The 22,080-nt window shown below is 41.9% G+C and overlaps 1 protein-coding gene across 1 annotated transcript in view; it reads left to right on the top strand.

The window, feature by feature from the left end:
- The window catches only part of pex5la (peroxisomal biogenesis factor 5-like a), a 43,341-nt gene extending 22,498 nt beyond the window's left edge, over positions 1-20,843 (top strand). The window contains exons 8-14 of the mRNA XM_071921862.2: positions 9,877-9,993; positions 11,285-11,428; positions 13,278-13,348; positions 16,026-16,244; positions 17,822-17,987; positions 19,813-19,970; positions 20,642-20,843. Coding sequence (XP_071777963.1) covers positions 9,877-9,993; positions 11,285-11,428; positions 13,278-13,348; positions 16,026-16,244; positions 17,822-17,987; positions 19,813-19,970; positions 20,642-20,843 — 1,077 coding nt within the window. The remainder of the gene's footprint in view (positions 1-9,876; positions 9,994-11,284; positions 11,429-13,277; positions 13,349-16,025; positions 16,245-17,821; positions 17,988-19,812; positions 19,971-20,641) is intronic.
- Positions 20,844-22,080: the final 1,237 nt, after the last annotated feature.

Below are 22,080 nucleotides of genomic sequence, written 5' to 3'. Positions count from 1 at the left end.
TTCCAATAAGCTGGGACTCTTTTGTTAGCTTTCTTTCAACCGAGGACATTTTGCAAGGCCTTCTAGAGCACATTGGCCTTTCTTCCTTTCTTACAGGAGTTGGAAACTAGTAAGTAACTTGTTTCCAACCAAGTTGAAGTGGCACTATGTTAATTTGCATTGTCCCTGACAACTGAGTGAATTCAATACCTGAGTTGCCTAAAAAAGCAGAAATCCTACTGCCCAGCATTTTTGAAAGCAGACATAGCCGGCCAAGTTCTGTTTAGTTCTAACAGTAAAACCACTTTACCACTCAGTGGACATGTAGCAGATGGCAGTGAAACTTGGACTATTGGTTGCTTCATCTTTACTGGGGGCTACAGTAGGATGCTGCACACTGAGCTATGTGTAATGCTCAATAAATAATAGAGCAGAGACAGGAAGATGGTGAGAAAGTGAGAGGAGCAGCTGCAGAGGAAAGGACTGTCCCGCTCGGGGATCACTTCCCAAAGTGAGTGATGATGTCACACCTTGTATGAAACTCCAAGCCGTAAGTCACAGCCTCCCAAATTGCACAGTTTGTGTAACCGCGTCAGCCAGAGGGCAGGTAATTCTGATAAGTGATGAGACTCTGAGATGCTCCGGGACAAATGGAGCATCGATTGGTAACAGTATCTCGCAGCTTCGATCGGGCAGCCTGAGTGCTGGCCTCCACTCTGGAGGAGCTCTGTTTGATGCAAGCAGTCAGCCATTTTGGTTCCAACTGCCGATATCAAAGCCCACAATCACAGATAATTTCCCTTTAAGTAGCCGTGCATATGCATGTGCTTTCATACTTATAAAGAAATGGAAGAAGAGACGGCTCAAGTGGCACTTCAGCACACAGCCTCGCTACCAATCCATTCAATTAGTTCAAATTGTCAAATGTGAGAAAATTATAGGGGAATCACAGAAGGAGTAGGCGAGGAATTAAGATCCAAAATATCATCCATTTTACAAAGATGTCACCAATGAGTAGTTGTAGCTTTTATGGATTTCACATAAAAAAAAATTTTTAAAAATGGAGGATAAAATGGCAGCAGCCCAAGAGATGGAGCTTTGCTGTGTTTTAATTTAAAAAGAGACTGATAAAGAGACGTCTTCTGAGTCGGCTGGTGACTGCTCATGTCATGCGGGGACAGCGTCAATGACACTGAGCTAATGACAGCCTAATACTTTTATTAAATAAAGTGCCAATGGAAAATCTGCGGGGTAAGTTTTGACTTTAGGGAACAGTGTTTTGGCTGTGGGGCGGAGATAGCGAACGCACAGAACCGATAAAGACAAGATCAAGGTGACTGTGGGCCTTGTGTTTGATTAAAACAGCAGGAGGACAGGTTCACTTTTTTCCCGCAGAATATTGGATATTGGTCTGAGGCAGTCTCGGTTTGAAGTGAGATTTCAGAAGATTGAGAACAGAGGCGGTGCGGTCGCCTAGAAGTTAGAGATGTGGGCTTGTGATCCGAAGGTCGCTGGTTTTAATCCCCGGGCCGGCTGGGAAAATCTGGGAAAGTGAATGAGCAATGCTTTCACCTCCCTTAACAACTTCCATCAGCCTGCCCTCGAGCGGGACACTCAACCCCCAGCTGTTCCAGTGGGGCTGCTCAGTTGCCAGCAGTAGAGTGAGGTGGTGCAGGGCCGCTCCCAGGTGTGAATGTTGTGTTGGAAAACAGTTTGTCCACAAAGAAAAGACTCCTTCATTTACTTTTAAGAACAGCAACCCATGTCCAGGCAAAGCAGCAGCTTTTAGATTTTCTGTATTTAATAATAATAATAAACTTTGTATATACTATTTGTATAGCACCTTTCATGCAGAGAAAAGCAACTCAAAGTGCTTTCCAGCAGACAGACAATCAACATCACAAGAGGCAAAGCAATGATGAAACCAAAAGATAGAAGAAAATAAAAATAATAGTAGCGGTAATAAATAAATAAAACAGTAGCGACATCATTACTTAACAAAAGTGTTAAAACAGTGAGAATAATACAATATACAAAATACAAAATACAAAATAATAATACAAATACAATAATACAATAATACAAAATGTGTCATAAATTTACTGTACTTCATAGACTCAAACCTATTCTGAATTTTAGTTGTTATCCCATAATCTCAAATTAATACAAGTATTTGAATGCTCTGGCTACATTTCCCCCCTGTATTGTTCTCCCAGACATCCATATATTGTATAAATGCATTTGCCTGCCTAAATGCATTCGTAGCACTTTGTCCATATGTAATGTATTTTATTCTTCTCTGAGTGACATTATCGGGTCTCCAGCTCCCTATTTTCGTCTCGCTGACCAAGGACTCGTCCCACACAGCGGAGCACTGTGTGGCTCATTAACATTAAAAGGCCATGCCAGCCCTGCTCTGGAGATGAGCGGAGCTTTTTTGGAGGCTGCTCCGTGTCACTGGTAAATAATGAGACTTTTTGTAATGCAATCCCCCTGGGCAAAGTGGATAAGTAACCCCTATTCACGTGCTTGGTTCCCTCCAAAGGCTGTGTCTCAAGTTACCACACCAACTCCAACTGAAGTAAACAGATTAGCTTGGTGTCCTCTTGTATTGAGAAGTACTCACAACTGCAGCAGCCATTGTTGAGAGTTTTATAAAATTGTTTGACTGAAAAAGTTCATGTAACCAGCCTAGACACACTCAATATTTAAAGGAAAAATCCACCTGCAGATACTCTTACACTTTTAGATATCATCAATTCACGATGTTCAGTTCCAGGGGTGTATTTGTGAGGAAGTGCTGTAATTAACTTTTTTGATGTACCCACTTTTCCTCAACCTATCTTGTCTTCTACTTCTTCAGTCACTGATTCCCAACGCTTCTGACTTTCAGCTGTGGTGGGTTTTATGAGAAGGCAGAGAGCGCAATAGCAATAACAAGGTTTTCCAGTTGTTTGCTGTTGATGTTTTAGATAGCTGAACAATTTTCTGCTATCAAACTTCATTGTAGCTGTGCTGGAAATATCTCAAAGTGACGTCATGTTGTTTACGTTGGGCCAGTTATCCAGGGGAATAAGAAAAATACAGTACCAAACAACAAAATGGGGCCAGAAATGCCAAGGTACACGGTGGATATTTTCTTTAATCACTGTGTCAGATTGTACATTTTACATAATGAGATGATATACAAAACAAATATGGCACAAACTGTGTCAATACTGTGGCTTCAAACGAAGAGGAGCTGCATTAATTTTCTGGATATCAACAGTGTTCTGGAAGCTGGAATTCAATTCAGCAGTCCAAATGCTGAGTAAAGTGATTTTAGTCATTTTACATGCCTGAAATAGTGTGTTTGATGGTTGCCAAAAGCTGCAAAGCACTATACAGTACATTTCCAATCCTTTATGCCTCCATTCATGTGCAAAATCCTCCTATGGGCTTTCATAACAGGATGTGCTTTGACAGACAGGCAGACTCATGGCACACCTAAAAATGGTTGTACTGTACCACCATCTATGGTAACCAAAACACAGGAGATAGCTGTGTGTTGCAGTTTAAGGTTTAAAGTTGTCCATGTGCAATTATCTAAATATGGAATTAGCTTCTTTTCCTACTTTAAGTCTATATTTCTATCCTGAGCTGTACAGTATGCAGAATGGAGATAGAGGAAAAGGCACAATCACCTTTTTTATGATCAACTTTTTTTTTTCTCAAGAGTAGATTTTACAAGAGTATCAAATATCCAATCAAAGGGCTCTGTATCAATCTTCTGTACAGTATATACTGTATAACACATCCAACAAACACATTATACATGACTACGCTATACATTTAACATATAATACATATGCATATATACACACATACATAAACTTACCTTATACACCCTATATGAATGTACGCATGCATACATGTATATTAACACCCATACATATACATAAATGTATACACATTTTTACATCACATTTGCGATGGATAGTATCATATATACATGTACATACAGTACATATGCAAATATGCGTACACACATACTGTATGCACACATGCATGCACATACATCACACCATATACACACTTATACACACATACACTCCACACATACCCCTATAACACATTACATACATTATATAGGGATGCAAGAGCCACAATCATCTTGAAAGAAAATTGCACTATAAAGTCTGAGGCAATTATTTTGTACCATTCTGTTTTATGAGAATCAGTTTCTATGTTTTAGCTGAACCAGCATGAATTATCAAGTTCTACAAATGACCTCCCCTGTAGTGTACATGGACATTTATTTTCACTGTATATATTACCTCAGTTCAGCTGACTAAGAAGAACTAATTGGATTTTAGGAAAAATATAAATATTTCTATTCCAAATATGGGTGACTCCAACAGCCAAGGGTACGTATTATGTCTGGAGGTGCTGCCGTGATTATCTATTTTGTCAATAATGTATTCATGAAGTAACTAATGAATCTCCCCCAGTTCATTTGTAAGCAGCGGTGACATGTTTGGCTGGCAGGAAGCGCAATGAATGTATTCCATTTCACGTAACACTTCATCAGAGCTGCTGAAATTAGAGTCGCGGGTATGAGCTTGCTCCATACACAAGATACATAGGATATAAATTACATCTCTGGATCTTTGCCTTGTTCCACGTAATTAAACTGCTGATGCAAGTGAAAAAAAACCTCCTCAGTGTCATAAAGAAGCATGACTTTGTAATTGAGTTACAAGGCCATAAATTTAATCCATTTCAATCCTACAAGAAGATTGTTGTCCGCCATGATGCAATCAGGGTGAGGACTATGACAAGTTGCACACCAGACTGCATTTCACAACAGTTCCCCTCATTGTCTATGAGAAACAAATACCACACAGCATTAACATACAACATGATTGGATAGGTGGTGATGAGGACCAGGCCGGCGACATGATGAGAAAAGTTGGATTTTGTTTAGCTCTGGTAGGCTAAACAAGAAATGTTATCTTGCTAGCCTAACTAACTCATCACATCTGAATAGCTGCAGTCATTTAGCTAGCCAGTTTGCTAGAGCAAAGCACAATACCAAGATTACGTTTTCCATACATATGCTTATGGATTATATTTTGGCAAAATGAAATTAAGAAAATTATAAAATACAAAATAGTTCTCCATAAAGTTCTCTATATAGCCGTAGATCGGCTTCTGTTTGTTTGTTTGTTTGTTCATTCATTCATTTGCTTGTGCATTTGTTTATTTGTTCGTTCTTTTGTTCGTTTATTTGTTCACTCATCTGTCCGTCACACACAGTATCTCAGACACCGCTGATTGAATTTAGATTAAACTTGGGGGAATGATGCGTCCCTCCGCTGCATCCCAGCATTTTCAAAATTATACCAACTGATCCAAGGAGTTGCTACATTGTTCATTGGTTTGTTTGTCCATGTGTCACACCCATGATATCTCAGACATCGCTGAATGGATTTTGATGAAATTTGGAAAAATGATGCAATTTGTGATTGCACTGCAGCGTTTTCAAAATTACACTGATTGGCCCATGGTGGCCGCTACAATTACAGGTAGAAGAAGGTCACATATTTGCTACTGATTGGTGGTGAGGGAGACTGTCGTTCACTATCATTCGCGGGGGACGACATGTTTACTGTTTTCTTGTTTGTCATGGCCTTCACAGCCAACCTCATTCCTTTTTCCAGTGTTTAAAAACATTCTGTATTATTCTATGGCTCCATAACTGATGTATGCCTCCATGCAGCCATCATAATTGCAGTGCGCACACAAGTGTCATGACTGATTTTACAGTGATGACATACAGTGCAATGGGACTTGCTTGCATCATGGCACACATGGCAGGTCTGGTGTGCTGTCTTTCCCAGCAGTCTTTGTTCGCTCAGCAGTCAGTTTGGATGCAGCCTTTGCAGGGGGAAGTGTCACTGAATGAAATATGGCTGCATTCCTAATTGCCTTTCTCGAACATGTTGTAATTTTAATCAGAAAATGACCCTGACTATGAGCTTGTCTACTCATGAAGTGAAATATAGTTGCATTCCCAGTCAGCGTTATCTCATTAAAATGTGTTCCCCTCCGTATTACAGTGACCATTTAATTTGCCTTAATCAAAATAATAATAATAATAATGATAATAAATAGCTGAATGCAGAGTTTTCAAAGTGCTTTGCAGGGAGAAATAAAAAAGCAAGAATAGTAAAATACAGGATCATAAACAATTAAACTAGACATAAAAGTCTATGAAAATGTGAAGTGGTTGCAAAAGTGCAATCACCTTTAGTCTATTGGTAAATATGAAGGGAGAATTTGCTGATGTCTCACTTTTTGAAAGCCTATTTGTTTACTCTGTAGTATTAGTATGTGCCCACATGCCTAGGGAACAAATAAACTCTCTTTGATGCTGCTCTGAAGTAGGATGTTATCAGAAAAAACACTTGCACAAGAAGATTTGAAATACAGGAGTGATAACTAGTTTCACTGTTACATGTCTGAAATACATGCATTTTTCTTACACTTAATTTTTAATTATTTTGTTTTCTTCTTTTCAAACTAACCCTTTGAGCACACACCAAAAAAATTAAGTTTTAGCTCCCCCATTATTCAATTTTCATGATTTTGTTTTCACATATACAGCTCAGCATAAGTATAATGTTCTTCATGATGTGCAAATAAATGTAGTTTAGTTAAAAGGTTATTTCCTGAATGAATCTGTGATTGGCCGACAACACCAGCTCCTTCAATTCAAATGAGGTAAACCTGCTGAGTGGAGACTTTCTAGTTCAAATGTTGCAAACTTGCCTAATTGCTCCAATTAGGCAAGTTTGCAACATTTGAACTAGAAAGGATTTTAGGAATAGTTTAGCAACGTTTACATTAAACAGCTTTGATCATATATGTATATAAATAGAGGAAAATTTGAATTCCTGTAATAGAGCTCCTTTACGGTTGGTCAAGTAGATCTGGCCTCCGATTGATTGAACGCTCTGATACCAGTGGAGGACTGCTGCTATTTCCACATGTGAAAAGCTACACTAAAACAAACCTGGTATATATTCTGATGCTCAATCATGTGACACATACAGTATATATCTCCTCTACCTCACTAGCCCTGCCACTACCTTCTCCAGTGCATTACCTCCACCTCCCGTATCGCAGCACCTGACAGAGCCAGCAGTGAGGTCTCACCTTAGGATCTGAAACACAATTTGTCCGAGAGTCAGCAGCAGCCTGCAATTACCTGCCATCTCTCGTCATCAGGGGCCAAACTCTGGCCTCCGTGTCAATCACAAGCCTCTGAGATTAGGAGATGAGGAGACCTTTACCACATAGACACACACACAACACACACACACACACACACACACACAACTCATTCCCATATCTTCCTGACCCCACACCCCCCCGCAGTGCCAAGGCGCCCACTTACTGTACACAGTCCTGTCATGTACAGATGAGTTCCCGGCTATGGAGGGCTCAATAAGTCACAAGAGGCTGTTCTGCTCTCTTCCGTATTATTCTTCCCGGTTTGCACGGCCTCTGACAGGAAGACAGCCGAGAATCATGGAGTCAGCCGGCTGAAAAAAAACTCCACTGTGGCAATTGGATGGATACGACTCTTACATGAAAAACAGGCACAAGTTTTAACCGTATCAATAGTGACAGCGCTGTCTGCCGGGAGCAAGGGCACTGCTCACAAAGAATTGTATTCAGATTTTTTTTCCATGATAAGGAGATATGGAGAGGAGAGTAAAAGGAGGGGTATCTCTCTGCGTGTCTCTCTGCGTGTCTCTCTGCTTTGTATCCAAGACTCAAGACTCCTTCCTAAGATCACTCAGTATTAATCATCTAGAATAGTGGGATGGCATGGCGTAACATTACACTCTGAACCGTTACCGAAATATACTGGAGTGTACAGTACAGCAGAAAGAAGAAAACATTTATCGAGATCCATTCTTCTGGATTAGTTTTTGTCACCAAAAACATGAGCGTCATCAGCTAAAGTGCATTGCTGATGTAAATCTTGTTTTCATTCCTTCATTGAAAGTTTATTTGAATAGATACATAGATATAGAGCTTTTAAAAAAGATAGTCTGATGTCACCTAACATTTATAGTTTAAGCTAATTTGCAGTGTTTGTCCCTAGAAAACATATAAAATACACACAAAAGATGTCAACATAAGAAAGATTCTTACTTCTATGCAGAGATATTTACAGATATCTTCAAGATGTCAACAATTTGAGAATTTAGAAAAAGAAATCATTGACAGAGAGTTTATACAAGGGGTTTCATAAACTTCAGTTCAAGTGAAAACATGAAAATAGTTTTTTGGAAAGTTTATCATGCTATTCATGGGCCGTAGGATTGTGAAAATTGCTCTACCTATAAAGGACCAAGTAAACCTTCAGTTCAAGATAAAACATGAAAATCATCAAGATTGAGAGTTTAATTTAGTTTACACATTTACAAGTTTTGTATTTTTCCACAACACTGGCACCATGCTTATCACAACAAACAATCTAGCTAGATAGGAAAATTGCAAATCTAATTTTCTGAAGTTGCTCCTCAGCTCTCCCTCTGCCTTGCCTCTTGTCTGGTTCATTCGCAAAGTTATTGATCGGATCATCTGATCGGGTCCAGATTGCAGGCTTTCACCTTTGCCTGGTTAACTAGATTATTTGCCGAGAATCGACAAGTGCCCCTCAATTAATGCAAATCCGTCACCAAGCTCGATAACAAACTACAGATGAGCGATTTTTCAGTTTTCTTGAGGTGTGAAATGAGGCAAAACATCCAAACAGCTTCACTATGATTAGAACAGTCATTTATGCAGCAGCAGAGGCTTTTTCAGACATTTTCGGCACTGCTGACCGCTGAAGTGTAGAGCAACTTTTGGCAGCAGCTTGATTGGGAAGTTTGAAATGTGCAGTGTATGGTTGAGTGTGCTTTTTAGCAAGTAATGATCCCTCCTGCCTTGCTTTTCTTATTGGCCGGTTGAATAATTGCCACCTGTCAGTGACACACAGTGATTGATGCTGCCTGCAGTGTTTGCCTGTGTCATTTGGATATGAGCTGTATACTTTTCTAGCACCTGGTTCAATTATTTTATATGCTAATTTGCTGTAAAAGACTTGAAGCCATTGTGCTATAACAATAGAACTATTTAATTTCAACCGTTTGCTTCTCAGTGGAACGATGTTGTAAAATCCCATTGTTTTAAGCAGCTGCGTATTTGAGTGTTATGTACATTCAAAGGCAAAGAAAGTAGAAGTTGCGTACCAAATGATTTGGATTGGATACATTTGCAACCCTGCTTTAAAAAAAACAAAAAAACACTTATATATGGCTCTTGTCTGAAATTTGCTCCCTATAGCCTTCAGTTTCTAGTCAGATACAGCAGAAATCAAAAGTTATATATATATATATAGAATATGCCAATCCAATACATAAAATATAACCTCCAACCACCTGTGATGCTTGATGGAAGGCTTCATCACTGAATACAATCTATTACTTCATACTCACAGCTCATTCCTCCATGATAACATTCGCTGCTACAGTCAGTTATCTGAAATGCCAGCAAATAAGAGTCCAAGCATCAAGCTAATAGGAAGTTTGAGTTCTGCCTCGACTTAAAATTGTGATGAGTCATCAGAAGCGTGCAGTCCATACATTACAAAGCCAGCCAGTGAGCCAGACGGACGTGACATTTCCAAGTGCAGGAGGAGGGGAAATTACGAGCGCTATGGGTCTAACTGTGCACTAATAATTTCCTCACTTCTCTCTCCCTTCCTCCTCCTCCTCCTCCTCCTCCTCCCCCATCCATCTCTCCTGTTCATTCACATCCTCCCTCTGTGTCCTCCTCTCTGGCTGTTGTCTGTAGTCAGATACAGAGTTCTGGGACAAGATGCAGGCGGAGTGGGAGGAGCTCGCTCGACGAAACTGGCTGACGGAGAACGAGCAGGCCCAGATTCCCTCCTCTGTGTCTCCGCACGAGAAGGTCACTATTCACAGTCGCAGTCACTTTAATCACCAAGCACAGGCAATGTCTATGAATTTGTCTTGATGACATTGGTACAAACATATATTGACACTTTATGTACAGTAGATTATGCATACCAGTCTACAGTTTTGTTCTAAGATGAGATACCAACCGTTTGAAAAAAGTGACACCTACTTTTATAAAATGATTAATAACACACAGTTAAAATAAATTATGGTACTTTTTAAAGCTGCACTAGGCAAGATTTTTATGTAAAAATACAGCTGAATCACAAAGTGGGGCTGCAACAGAAAACAGTGTCCCATCCCATCCCATGTATTGAAAAGTGCTATACAAATAAAATTATTATTATTATCCCCTCTAATTGAGACACCGTAAATTTGCCATATTTGCCCAAATTAAATTCTGGTGTCGGGGATGTCACTTCTCCGGAATAAAGAGGCTCTAACACACCGGATCCTCTTTATTTTAAAGATAGTGAATGATAAACTTAATGATTTTTTTTTGTCCAAAATGGATGTAGAGCATTTTGGAACAGAATTGATATATATATATTCAAAGAACATATATTCAGCTTCTGACCATTGATACATAAGACAAGCTGTTTAGATTGCCTGCTCTTTAATAAAGACAGAAGGTTTGGAGTTAGTGATATTTTATAGATGCAAGGAAAAGTGATGGATAATGCATGAATTGCCTACACAACATAGGAGTCACATGTTCTTCATTTCCTTTGTGGATCATCGTTGTAAAAAAGTGATGATCATTTGGGAGCAATTGCATAAGTAATATATGACGGTGACATCAAGATGAATCTTTATGAGCTGTGGAGGATATAAGCTCTTGATTATATGAGAGCGAGGCGGTAGCTTTGAGAGCATATGGCTAAGCTATACTCTACCCATTAGATGACCTTCTTATGTAAGAAAATCATAAGACTTCTGGGCTTCCTGATTGATCCCAGTGCAGAGTGGGTTCTTGAAGAAAAAGCTGTTTCAAAGTCGTCGTGTTGAGAACCGGGCAACAACACACCAGGGTAATCACAGTTTGAAAATGCAAAGTTTAACATTTAAAGAGAACAGACGAACCCTGGGGAGCTTAGCCCAGGTTTGATGTGAAGCAGAAAAGATCAATTCCTGCTGCTGGAGCTTTGCTTAAATATACAACTGCAGAGGACGGTTTCCCACTGTCGCTTTGAATGTGGAGAGAGAAGACTGACATTGCCAGTGCCCCTATTCTAATGTGTTTTGTTTTTTTTTGGTGTGTGTGTTTTTTTTTGCGATGACAGGGTTACTACTTCCACACGGATAACCCTTATAAGGACTGGCCCAATGCGTTTGAAGAGGGACTAAAAAAGTCTCGAGAGGGAGACTTGCCGAACGCTGTGCTTTTGCTGGAAGCAGCTATCTTGCAGGACCCTCATGATTCAGAGGTGAATGGACACAATTCTATTAGCACACACACACACACACACACACATTGACACACACATTCTATTTTTTCCTTATTTAATCAGGCGAGCTAACCGTGAAGACATTCTTATTTACAGCAGTGACCTTGCAGCGTTGATGCAAGGGGGACGAAGGAGAGTTACACACACTGACAGGACAGCTGACCAACACTGCCACAGTCCTGCAGTTGGGTTTTCAGTGGGGTTTTCAGTGCCTTGCTCAAGGGCACTTTGATGATCGTTATTGATGGAGGGGAAGCCCATTATGGATTTCTACCATCCAGATTTTTCCAGCTTGTCCAAGGATCCTCTAGTCACATTTCTCCAAACCTCAGGCTAATGCCACGCCACTCATTCAACCACACACACACACACACACACACACACTGCCAGCATTTCTTTCATGTATAAAGAGCACACACACACATGCACACACATGAGCAGCCAATAAGTGAGCGAACAGCACCCTTATACCTAACCAGGAAAAAAAGCCTCACTGACCACAGTCTGTGTGAAGTAGACTCAGGCAGCACAAAGTGGCTAGACGCTGATTGCCTGTAGAGGGCAAGGGAGTGTTGTTGTTTTTTTGTTTTTTTTTCAGTTAATAGAGTTGTTTACTGTAGCAAAAATACCCAGCCGGCTCGTATTCCCAATGAGAATTTCCATTTGCCCAGTGGGCTGAGTAATAGCTCATTTCGCAGGTTTGTCTTCTTCATGTATTCTCCCCATTTCAAAAAGAAGTGACTCTCTTTGCAGCCTCAGAGAGCAAAGCCTTCACACAAACTACTTGCGGGATCCCCTGCAATGTACAGAAATGTGCCGGTTATTCTGAGGAGAGGATTATCCGGGGCATATGGAACTAATACGATTCCAAAATTCCTATCCTGGGGCGCTTAGTGGCTTATTGCCCCGCTGTGAAGACCTCTGAATCATTCAGAAATAATTTCCCCCCTCATTTCCACTCATTCAAGACTTTTTTTTTGTTATCTTAGCCTATCATTGATTGAGTGTCAATGTCAAAGAATGGGACAAAACATCCTCTACAGAGATTAGCATGAGCACAGGTCGCTAAGCTTTTCCTTTCCCTCACAGAGGAAGGAAGAGAGGAGTAACCTCATCCACATGGATTGTAAATTGAAGTTCGTATCATATCTGCCCGCCTACAATCTGATCAGGTGGAAACGGACAAACATTGGCTCAAAGTTCAAGCAACACGCCTCTCCACCCAGTCACATGCATATTTTACTGAGCAATAACTTCATTCGAGATTCATTATCAGGTGCATTTAATGAACTTGGTTTGCTGCCAAGGAATGAGAAGTCCTCACCTCAATTATCATTTCACTTCTCAAGAGAGAGCTACAGCGGTATGTCAGCGAGTCACGTCTGATAGCTTAATTCATTAATTCATTGCTTTCTGTTGCCTTGGATGAATCAAACATCGTAATAAGAGTGTCTAAGGATCAACAGTGAAAAATGAATAGGGATGGCGGGGCGTTTTCACTGAGGATACACCTCCAAGCTAATCACTTTGCCAATATTAATCCTAATTGCTTGTGTCCTTACTTGACTTAATGAATCAAACTTTTATATTCTGGGGAGTTCAAATGCAGAGTTTCTTCTGTCTAACACACTGGCAGCAGTCGCTCTGTGCTGGATCTGAGTCCTTGTGCCTGACAGACGATGCTGAGCTGCCGCATCAGGAAAACAAAGCCTCTCGGTTGTGTTACAGCCTCTTAGCAGTCTCTCTGAGAGTCTTGCATTGTCTAATACAGGGTGTGGAGTCCAGGTTTCAACCCTGCTGCTTACTGTTACCTATTGTTTCCCTGCAGGCCTGGCAAGTGTTGGGGACCACCCAGGCTGAAAATGAGAATGAGCAGGCAGCAATTGTCTCCCTCCAGAGGTAAGGAGAAGCAGCTGCATGAAATCCCCACTGCAGCTTACAGTAAATCGCTCACAAGTGCATGAAATTTGCAGGTTTTGACGAATCTTCAGTATTTTAACCCCTTGAACGCTGATTTCCCCTTTCAAAGTTAGATAAAAACACTTTTTTCCATATTGTATGACAATGTCACAAACAAATGCTATATCTGCTCGTTCCAGCGCTTCATTGAAGCTTTAGCAGGATCAAACTCAAGATTTTTATGACTGCACCATTATATCAAATGAAAAAAATCTGAATGTCTTGTGCATCATTTTATAAACATTTCCCTGTAATTCAGCATGACATATTTGGTATCTTTGGAAACCTGCGGATCTTAACTAGAATTTTAAATAAAGTTCTGTGGTGGGACCGGAGATGAAGAAGTCGAAGAGGTTTTAAGAACAAGAACAAAAGAACAAAAAAAGCAAAACTCAAAGTTCCAATGTAATGCTGCGAGACGTTATATCGAGAACACCATCACCATTTTACTTTAGTGTTACCTTTCCTATATCCCAGACTCGTTCCCAATCCAAAACACCTCAAACCTCACAAAACCAGCTCCCTCCTCTACTTCTCCAACCAGTGATTGGAGAGAAGCATTCTGAGGTTGTTCCCTTAAAATAGAGACGCCCCACATGGGTGATGATTGCAAAGGGCCAGGGGTGACCAGACACCACATAGGGAGATGGCCCACTTTCATTCAACTGTCATAACACTGCTGAATCCATAGATGGGACAAACAGCACCTCTGTCTATCTGAGAGTGTGAACACTGGCGAGTAAATGGAAAACAGAAGAGACAGCTATTCAGGGGAAAACGCCCTTCCCACTCTCTGTGCCTCATACCTTTTCCATTCTGTGGATAGAAAGAATTTAATTGCTGTTCTAACTAAGTGCATTCCATGAGGTGCAAACGCAGAATGTGCATCCCTCACTGTCTCCAGTTTTCATGTCTTGCTAGAAGCCCACTTAATCCATTAGACTCATGCATATTCAGATGTAAATACCAGTCAGATCCCTGGTAGTTTGTTGTGCATTTTAGTTGATTTGATATGTAGCTCCATCAGTGAGGGGAATGTTTTTTGTATTAAGTGAGATTAGCTGTTTACCTGGCATTACTCTTGTTGTTGCTGCACTGGCACCAGTACAGCTGGCAAGCATCACGTTAACTATTAGGACACACACTTTTTGGACAATGCTACACAGCAGAGTCATTTGACTAAGCAACTTTAGTATTATATTGAAAATGAACATCCAGTTTTGTTTGGCTAACATCTGTATTTTTTATCTCATGCAGAGAAACCTGGCTTTTGTTTTGGCTTTATAACATTCACTTTTTTGATGCTTCACTTTTGATGCTCAAAAAAATGTGGGCTTATTCTCCATAGCTCTGTGGGAAAAAAAAACTTGAAATAAATTAAAACACTGTCATTCTGAAGCATTCATTGAAGTGCCATGGATACACTCCAGCAACTGAGGAGGCAAAAATTTTACTGATGTTTTGTTTTGTTTTTGTTGTTGTTTTTTTCGTTTGTTTGTTTTTTGATGGGTGGCCAATTCTATTCTAATTTCCACCAAATCAGGGACTGTCCCTGGAAAACAGTGTCGTCTGGCCACCCTGTTGTACTTCAGAGAAATATGGATTAGTGGAAAGTTCTCCTATTTTTTTGGACCTTGTTTGCAGGGGATGATAAGAGTTTGTCTCTGTAGGTGTGCAGTGCATCTGAGTGGCCTAACAGTCAACGTGCACCAAAGTTTACAGCGCATTTTACTGGGGATTCCAGTCTGACTGAAATAATTTGGTTTGACTGGGATTATGGGGCGGTTTTAAGGACGTTGGAGCATTGGCTGTAGTAAATCTGGCTTCAACATTATCTTGATGAAAGCTAAATCTTGTTTTGGCCTCTTCTCTAGTCTCTAGTCTCTCTCTAGTCTCTTAAGTAATTCATGTTGTGTATCCCACTGCTCTTCTCTCCTTCCCAATTACAAAGGACAGTGTAGCTCTTAATGGCAGTTGTCCACATGATATAACCAGTGATATAACTGTAGAACTCACTACAAACGCCAGTGCCAGTGGCATTTTCTGTAAATGCAAACCTGATGCAAATCCCCTAAACCTGCTGTTTAAAGCTGCTGTAGGTAAGTTCAGGAGGAAAGAGGTCAAATCTCTGTCAATTCAAACCAACACAAGGAATGACACGCCTCCCACACCTCCTAGTGAGTGACAGGAGGAGTGATTGACAGGACGGAGTCCCACCTTCTGCCTCAGACTTCTCCTCATTGGTCAGATGGGTTTCTACACATTTCACTATTTGAGAATAGCAGAGAAATGGGGCTACCAGAATCTGAGATTCTGACATGTTATCCTGCTGGTCTTTGGCCAACAAACGTGCCGGTTTTATTACTTCTAAAGAAATATTAATTCATAAAAGTTACCTACTACAGCTTTAAGGCAGCATGCAAACCTGGACCACTGCTGCAGAGGCAGAGCAGGAGAGGTGCAGCTCATCCAGTCTGACCTGAGATCATTAGCCACCGCCTGATGTTCCTTTGCCCTGGCCTGTCCCAATTAATGCCCATCAAATCTAGATTTCCCTTTGAAGTTAACACCTTCCACCATCTCTTTTCTCCCATCCCCCTGCTGTGTCTCCATCCAGGTGCTTGGAGCTCCACCCCAACAACCTCCCAGCTCTCATGGGCCTGGCGGTGAGCCTGACCAACACCGGCATGCGGCAGGACGCCTGCGAGGCCCTGCTCCACTGGCTGCGCCACAACCCCAAGTACAAAAACCTGCTGAAGGGCAAGACCCACCTGATGGGATCGCCAAACTCCCAACGCAGGATGTCTCGTGTCTCCAACATGGGCAGATATGAAAGGTAGTGTATACGGACTGAGTAGGAAGCATGGTTAATGGGTAATGGTACAGTTAAAATACTGAGGGGAGTTCTGTTCCTCAAGTTTTGAAAGATGTTACACCAAGCCTGATGATGGCAGGCTGCCTGTCGAAATGCTGCAAATTTTAAAGGCTTATTGTGTATCAAAGTTACGAGCGTGGAGCTATTTTCTTTTTTACCATGTCAGCAAACAAATGGACAATAGGATGTATTTTTTCACCTTTATTTATGTGGGGAAGTGTTTTGCAGAAAATGCATGTTTTTTCTGCACTGTCCTGCTTCATATTCATTCACTTTTACACACATTCACACCTGGGAGCTACCCATTACAACAGTCTTCTGTTATTGGACACAAAGCAAATCCACCGGAACAGTTGGGGGTGCCTTGTTGAGGAAGTGGAGAGCAATCTTCATTCACTGTTACTCCACAGATTTTCCCAGGCGATTCTCTATTCTCTATTCTGTTCTATGAAGGCTGTGGTACTGTGAGTAGCTGGTTCAGCCCTCCAAGGTTGACAGACGGAGAGGCGAGAAACACTGTACACTGTGAGTCACTGGTTTCCCTGAGGTTGTCAATGTAAAATCTCAAACACTAAGTATCTGTGTTGTCCTCTAATTTATTACCACTGTCAGAAAAGGTGATAATGTATAGAAATAAAGGGAAAGGTGTCAAATGTATCAGAGTGAAAATCAGCAATAATCTATGGCAATATGGCTATATTAGGATGCAGAAGCCATCTAAATCTGCGTTTTTAACCTGGCATTAAAACACCCATAACAGCCTTTCAGTCTTTTCCAACCCCACCCAATATCACTGAGTGGCTGACAGACATATGATATATCATGCACTATATGTTGCACAGTCAAGAACGTGATCTTTTAGAGGCCATTTAGAGTCTCATTTGTTTTACCGGAACAGCTATTACTCTACTGTCAATGAGAGGGAAAGTTATTTCAAGGTCTCCCAACCACAGCTGGTAAAGGTGTAATTTCATTGCCAAGGCAGCAAGAGTGCAGCTACATGCATCCATCTCATCAAACCACTCTTACCGTTATAAAAAGCAGACTGTCGGCGCTGTCTTAAGCCAGAAAAATGAGGTTGCTAGCTGTATCAGATTGAAGAGGCCTAATTCTGCTCCCAAGGTAAAGCACCACTTTATCAAATCATCAAGCGTCTAGTCAGTGTGAAGACATGCAGGAGCATCTCACTCTGTTTTTTTCCCTCTCTAATCCACGCAGTGTCTGCCTCTTCATTTCTGCATTTCAATCTGCTCTTTTTTCTGTTTCTATCTTTCTCTTACACTCCTGCCAATCTCTCTCTCTCTCTCTCTCTCTCTCCCTCTCTCTCCCTTTCTCCATCCCTCTCTCTCTCTCCCTCTCTCTTTTTCTCTTTCTCTCTATGGAGCAAATGAATGAAAGTTGACATGCAGCACAGTGCACATCATAGCTGGACTATCTCAAGGGCGCTCACTGTGTGTGCCAGTGTCTCAGCAGCCCTAAATCACACTAATCCCTATGTGTGTGTGTGTGTGTGTGTGTGTGTGTGTGTGTGTCCACAGCTCCCTGCTACCCGAGGTCAAGGAGCTCTTCCTGGAAGCAGCTCAGCACAACTCTGACAGCATCGACCCGGACCTGCAGACGGGCCTCGGGGTGCTCTACAACCTCAGCGCCGAGTTCAACAAAGCCGTGGAGGCCTTCAACGCTGCTCTGTCAGTGCGGCCCGAGGTATGGACTCCCACACATGCGCAGGCACACGCACACACACACACACTCATGGTCAGAAAAAGTTGCTAAATTTGTTGCTAGGCACTTTTGAGAAACAAAGTCACCAGCTGGGGTCTGAAAAGTCACAAAATCTAGTGAGAAAGTTGCCAAGTTGGCAGCAGTGGCTCCGCTGCTGCAAACACGCACACATACGGACACACACAGCACACACAACACGCACCAAATCTTCCCATGCAAACATACGGCAGACACGAAGCCCTCAAGCATGTGCATCCCCTTAGAGAATCGGCGCTATAGCGTTATCAAGGGAGAGCTCATGCAAGCAGATGCAGTCAGGCACATCAAACTGTCACACCGATATCTGAAGCATGGAGCTGCGAAATCTGGCCTCATGAACTCCTGACTGGCACGCACGCGCTGCCACACATGATCTAGCAAAAGCGTGCACGTACACACGCTTACACAAACACACACAGTTAAACACACACACATTGGAACACACACAAACATGCACACCTACACCCATACGCACGCATACACATGCCCAGAATCGCAAACATATTCTTCTTCCATTGAAGCATCTCCTTCATGCAAATCAGTCCCAGCGCTGTCCCAGGCCGGTAGGCGTATTACTCACTGGTAAATCCAACCCCCCCCCCCCCCACATTTGACTTGGTAATATCTGCTCCCCTGCTGGAAAAATCGCTCTGATCACAAAGGGAGATAATGATAGCCCGCTGCTAGGCTTAGCCAAAGATGAAGGACCCCCATACTGTAGCAGACCATGACCTCTGTGTGCGCCTGTCTATCTCCAGGTGGGAAACGAAGCCAAGGACACCCTGTGTGACGTAACTGAGCTCTCCTCAAATGATCCTTGCAATTGTTAGGTTAGTTTATAACAGGGAGCAGCGTAATGCTCCAAAACACTTCCCAGTAATTTGTAGCATCCAAAAGATAGAAAATTATAGCTTGCTCTTTTAAAAATGCTTTGTCATGCTGTCACCACAGATCCAGGGCTGAGTGTTGAGGAGCGACCCAGATTATTCAGCTCTATTTCACTTACAGGCTCTCATAACTTCTCTGGAAAAGACAGTGGCGGCTACTTGTTCAGGCTTTCCATAACTGTAATCCTCAGCTTCGGTGCTGTTATGATATTTGCTTTTACCTGTAACAACACTGTAGCTCCCCTGCTTTTGCCCTTGACATCTGACTGAGTTATTAACATTGACATTTACATTTTAGCCATTTAGTGGATGCTCAGAGCGACTTACAATGGATGTAGAGTAAGCTTCCTAGATTTGCAACATTACCAGCCACCAATATCAAGCAGTGCAAGGGTCAAAAAGACAACAAATGTACAACAACAACAATATGTATCCTTATAATATTTATGCATAGTAGAGAAGTGTTAGATAAAGAAATACGATTTTCTACAATACTGTATTGTAGCAAGATCAGGTGGAAGAAGAGGTGGAAAGCAAGCAAGCGGCAGAGTTGAAGATACTTGAATTGATGAGTTTGCAATTCAGACTGAACATATGGAGCGACTCTGCAGTCCTTGCTGATGAAGTTTTGGCCTAAATGCATCGAATATTCAAATCCAAATGCATCCAGAAATATGCAGCCGAGCTACATTATCTAGGCTGACAGCATCTGACAACACACATCGCAATGAACTCACATCATCTCAACTCAAAACAAACTGTCTTCCGTGTTCACCCTCTGGCAATGTTCACCCCCCACCCACCACCCACCCCCACCCCACACACACACACACACACACACACACCACCCTCAACCCCTCCTCCACTCCCCCTCCTTCCAGGACTACTTGTTGTGGAACCGCCTGGGGGCCACATTGGCGAACGGGGACCGGAGCGAGGAGGCGGTGGAGGCCTACACCCGAGCGCTGGAGCTCCAGCCGGGGTTCATCAGGTCCCGCTACAACCTGGGCATCAGCTGTATCAACCTGGGGGCACACAGGTGGGTGACTGGCGGCTCGGGGCTATAGGAGACTCTGGGATAAAGTTCTTATTTTTGGTAAAATGCAGTGGAGCAGAATGGTTTAGGGCAGTGGTTCTTAATCTTTTTGGCTTGTGACCCCTTAAAATGAAGCGATGCTTCCTCACATCTTCTCAGGTTGAGGCCTAGAGCCTGAAAACGATTCAGTATTTCACAAGAAAAAGCAAAAACTATTCAGTATTTCACAAGAAAAAGCAAAAATTTGAGAAAAATGAGAAAAAAATAGACATGATAATAAATTTGTGTAGTAGAAATATGTTTTTCCTATCCCATAAATCATCTCGTAACCCCGCAAAATTATCTCACGAGCCCCTGGGGGGTCCTGACCCCCAGGTTGAGAACCACTGGTTTAGGGTGGCATCTATGAACAAGAGTCAAAAGTGGTGGGAGTGATGGGGCAGTTATAAAATCTGCAAGCATGGAAGTGGTGAAAGTATTATGCATTTTAGTAGAACTATAAGTCGTATTTGTAGTAGTAATTTATCACACTGAAACCTCAGAGGTTTACAATACACAGACCGGGACACTGCTCATAATTGTACAGTATAGATGCAGGATAAACCCTCCCAAGCTTGCTCACCCCATCTAGCATTTCCAAACAAAACTGACTGGAGTTTCTGTCGGTCCCTCAGAGAGGCAGCCAGTAACTTCCTGACGGCCTTAAGCCTGCAGAGGAAAAGCCGGAGTCGCCAGCTGTCCCACCAGGTGATGTCCGGGAACATCTGGGCTGCTCTGAGGATAGCTCTCTCCATGATGGACCAGCCCGAACTCTTCCAGGCTGCAAACATCGGCGACCTGGATCTTCTCATGCGGGCCTTCAACCTAGACATGTGAGGAGCGGGAGGCGGGAGGCGGGAGGCGGCGGCGGCGATGACGTCTCCCCCTTCTCCCGAGCTCCGATTCCCCTCCCAACAGCCAAAAGCCCAAAGTGTACACACATCAGAAAGAGTTGGGTCTAATGTTAGAGACAATAGTGTGCTTTCTTTGCACGTTAAATATAACTACAGCAGTCAAAGTTGTTGTATTCCCTCCCCCCATGTACCTTGGAGCAGTTCTGAGGACAGGTTCTGCAAGTGCTTGAAGTGACTACTTTGTGATGGATTTGCACTGCAATTTGTGATTTCCCTGAAGAGCACAAGGACGGGCAAAGATTGTACGAGCAATGCCTTAGAGAACACATCAATTAAAAACTGACTCATCCAGTGGAACAGAGCTGAGCCAGGAGAGACAGACAGACAGACAGACAGACAGACAGACAGAGAATCTCACAGAGAAACCCTTAGATGCCGTTTGCAGAGCAGAGATGAGGTTTTGGGAAGAAAAAAAAAAAAAGGTTTCATTATCCAATTACTTTCAAAGACTCAAGACTGTCTCACCATCCTAAAGGAAGGATTTAGTGAGCAGACGATAAAGACTACACCATATGACCTGGAACTCCAAATTCTGTTCCTGGCTTGTTTTCATCCTCTTTCAATGAGGAATAATAACACTGCATGAATAAGCATTTTCATAAACGGATTCTTGTTGGAAAATTAACATACTTTTAGAAGTTTTCCCTTTGCACTTCAAACAAACAGATAACTTCCTCAATCCAAGTGGAATGTGCAAGCCAGGTTGTAAAGCCTTACTCAAATGCATGCGAACAACAATATTTATTTACACTATTTTTATGGCAACAAAACGCTAAGCCATTTTCAGACTGGTTTTGATTTCCTTGAATAACTGCAGCGTCTTCTGAACTTGAAGGCTTTCTGAACCATTAAGTATTTTTTTTGTTGGTCTTGGCTCCTCGCTTCACTTCTCCTCTCTATTCCCTTTATCCTGACTGGTTGGAGAAATGCACACTAAAGCTGGGCGATGTGGATCTGTAAAAAAAACGTCATTACTCTTTTGAAACTTTCAAACTTCCTCATATGAAAAAACGTCTTATCAATACAGGTCAATCTCTGTTTCAACATCTGGGATGACTTTCAAAGTAGTCTTTTCATAATTTAAGCATCACACTCATTTTTCTGCAATTCCATTTCCTTAAATTATAATATAATGACATTACATATAAAGGATGTGTAGC

The sequence above is a fragment of the Centroberyx gerrardi genome, chromosome 9 (genome assembly GCF_048128805.1).
Source record: "Centroberyx gerrardi isolate f3 chromosome 9, fCenGer3.hap1.cur.20231027, whole genome shotgun sequence".
In the NCBI taxonomy this organism is placed as follows: Eukaryota; Metazoa; Chordata; class Actinopteri; order Beryciformes; family Berycidae; genus Centroberyx; species Centroberyx gerrardi.
Note: the sequence above shows the minus strand (reverse complement) of the source record. Positions and strands in the feature narration are given on the sequence as shown.